This window comes from Sinocyclocheilus anshuiensis, unplaced genomic scaffold (genome assembly GCF_001515605.1).
Source record: "Sinocyclocheilus anshuiensis isolate Anshui unplaced genomic scaffold, SAMN03320099.WGS_v1.1 scaffold906, whole genome shotgun sequence".
Lineage (NCBI taxonomy): Eukaryota > Metazoa > Chordata > Actinopteri > Cypriniformes > Cyprinidae > Sinocyclocheilus > Sinocyclocheilus anshuiensis.
In genome coordinates, this window is record NW_015540937.1 from 198,734 (window position 1) to 199,902 (window position 1,169).

At 43.6% G+C, this 1,169-nt stretch overlaps 1 protein-coding gene across 6 annotated transcripts in view; it reads left to right on the forward strand.

The window, feature by feature from the left end:
* LOC107689581 (platelet-derived growth factor D-like) overlaps window positions 1–1,169 on the forward strand; it is a 42,738-nt gene that overhangs the window by 22,849 nt on the left and 18,720 nt on the right. For all 6 annotated transcript variants that reach the window (XM_016487608.1, XM_016487606.1, XM_016487610.1 and 3 more), the window contains one exon: window positions 100–314. In XM_016487608.1, the coding sequence (XP_016343094.1) occupies window positions 100–314 (215 nt within the window). The remainder of the gene's footprint in view (window positions 1–99; window positions 315–1,169) is intronic.

The window sequence follows — 1,169 nt, forward strand, 5'->3', positions numbered from 1 at the left end:
CTAGGATCAGGATGTAGTTTCAGGTTTACTATGGTTTAACATTCTCTGGGTTGGTAGTTATGTCGTAAACCCGTCCATCTCGCTCTCTTTCCCTCTCAGTTGATCTCGACCGTCTCTATGACGACGTGAAGCAGTACAGCTGCACTCCGCGCAACTTCTCGGTGAATCTCCGCGAGGAGCTGAGGGAGACCAATGCCGTGTTTTTCCCACGATGCCTCCTGGTGCAGCGCTGCGGGGGAAACTGCGCCTGCGGCACCGACAACTGGAACTCCTGCAGCTGCAGCGCCGGAAAAACCGTCAAGAAACTACACGAGGTATCCCACAATGCACTTTGATAAATGACTGTTTCCAAACAGGTTTCCAAACACTCCATCTGTCTGCCATTGGTTGGTCAGACAGATGTCCCGCCCCCAAACTCACTCCATTGGATGAGTCCAGTGGTTGATGAAATACACAGATCAAGTACTTAGGAATTGGGGATTTTATAAAAAAAATTTTTTTAGTAAAGTTTTAGTAATTTTGTTGTGTGTTTTTGCCACTTATAATTATAATATTATTGAATATTATATAAATACACTACCGGTGAAAAGTTTGGGATGAGAACGATTTTTAGTGTTTTTACAGGAGTTTCTTATGCTCACCAAGGCTGCATTTATTTGATCAAAAATACAGGAAAAAATTTAATATTGTGAAATATTATTATAATGTAAAATAACGTTTTTCTTTTTTAATATACATTAAAATTAGAGATGCACCGATCGATCGGCCAGGGATCGGAATCGGCCGATTTTCCTCCTGATCGGCCCGGATCGGTGATCGGCCAGTCTCACTTCTTTCCGATTCCGAGCCGATCCGTTTTGTTACCAGCGGCACAGGCAATAACATCAGCCGCGCATTCTCACTCTCATCTCTCCGACGACCCCTTCTCTCTCACACACGTCTCATTCGTCTCATAGTTAAATAGTGCTTGTATTGCGCATTATTTTAGTCATTCCCGCAGGTTTCACGCTTATACCAAAAGCGCGCGCACCAGAACTGATCAATATTAGTGGAGCGCACAAACCGCGCTCAGTCTCAAACAGCTTGTGAGCCACAAATACCAAAATGAGTGGCTAACTGCGCTAAAACATTCAAATACATACAAAATTATGTCAAAATGCCCGTCTTGG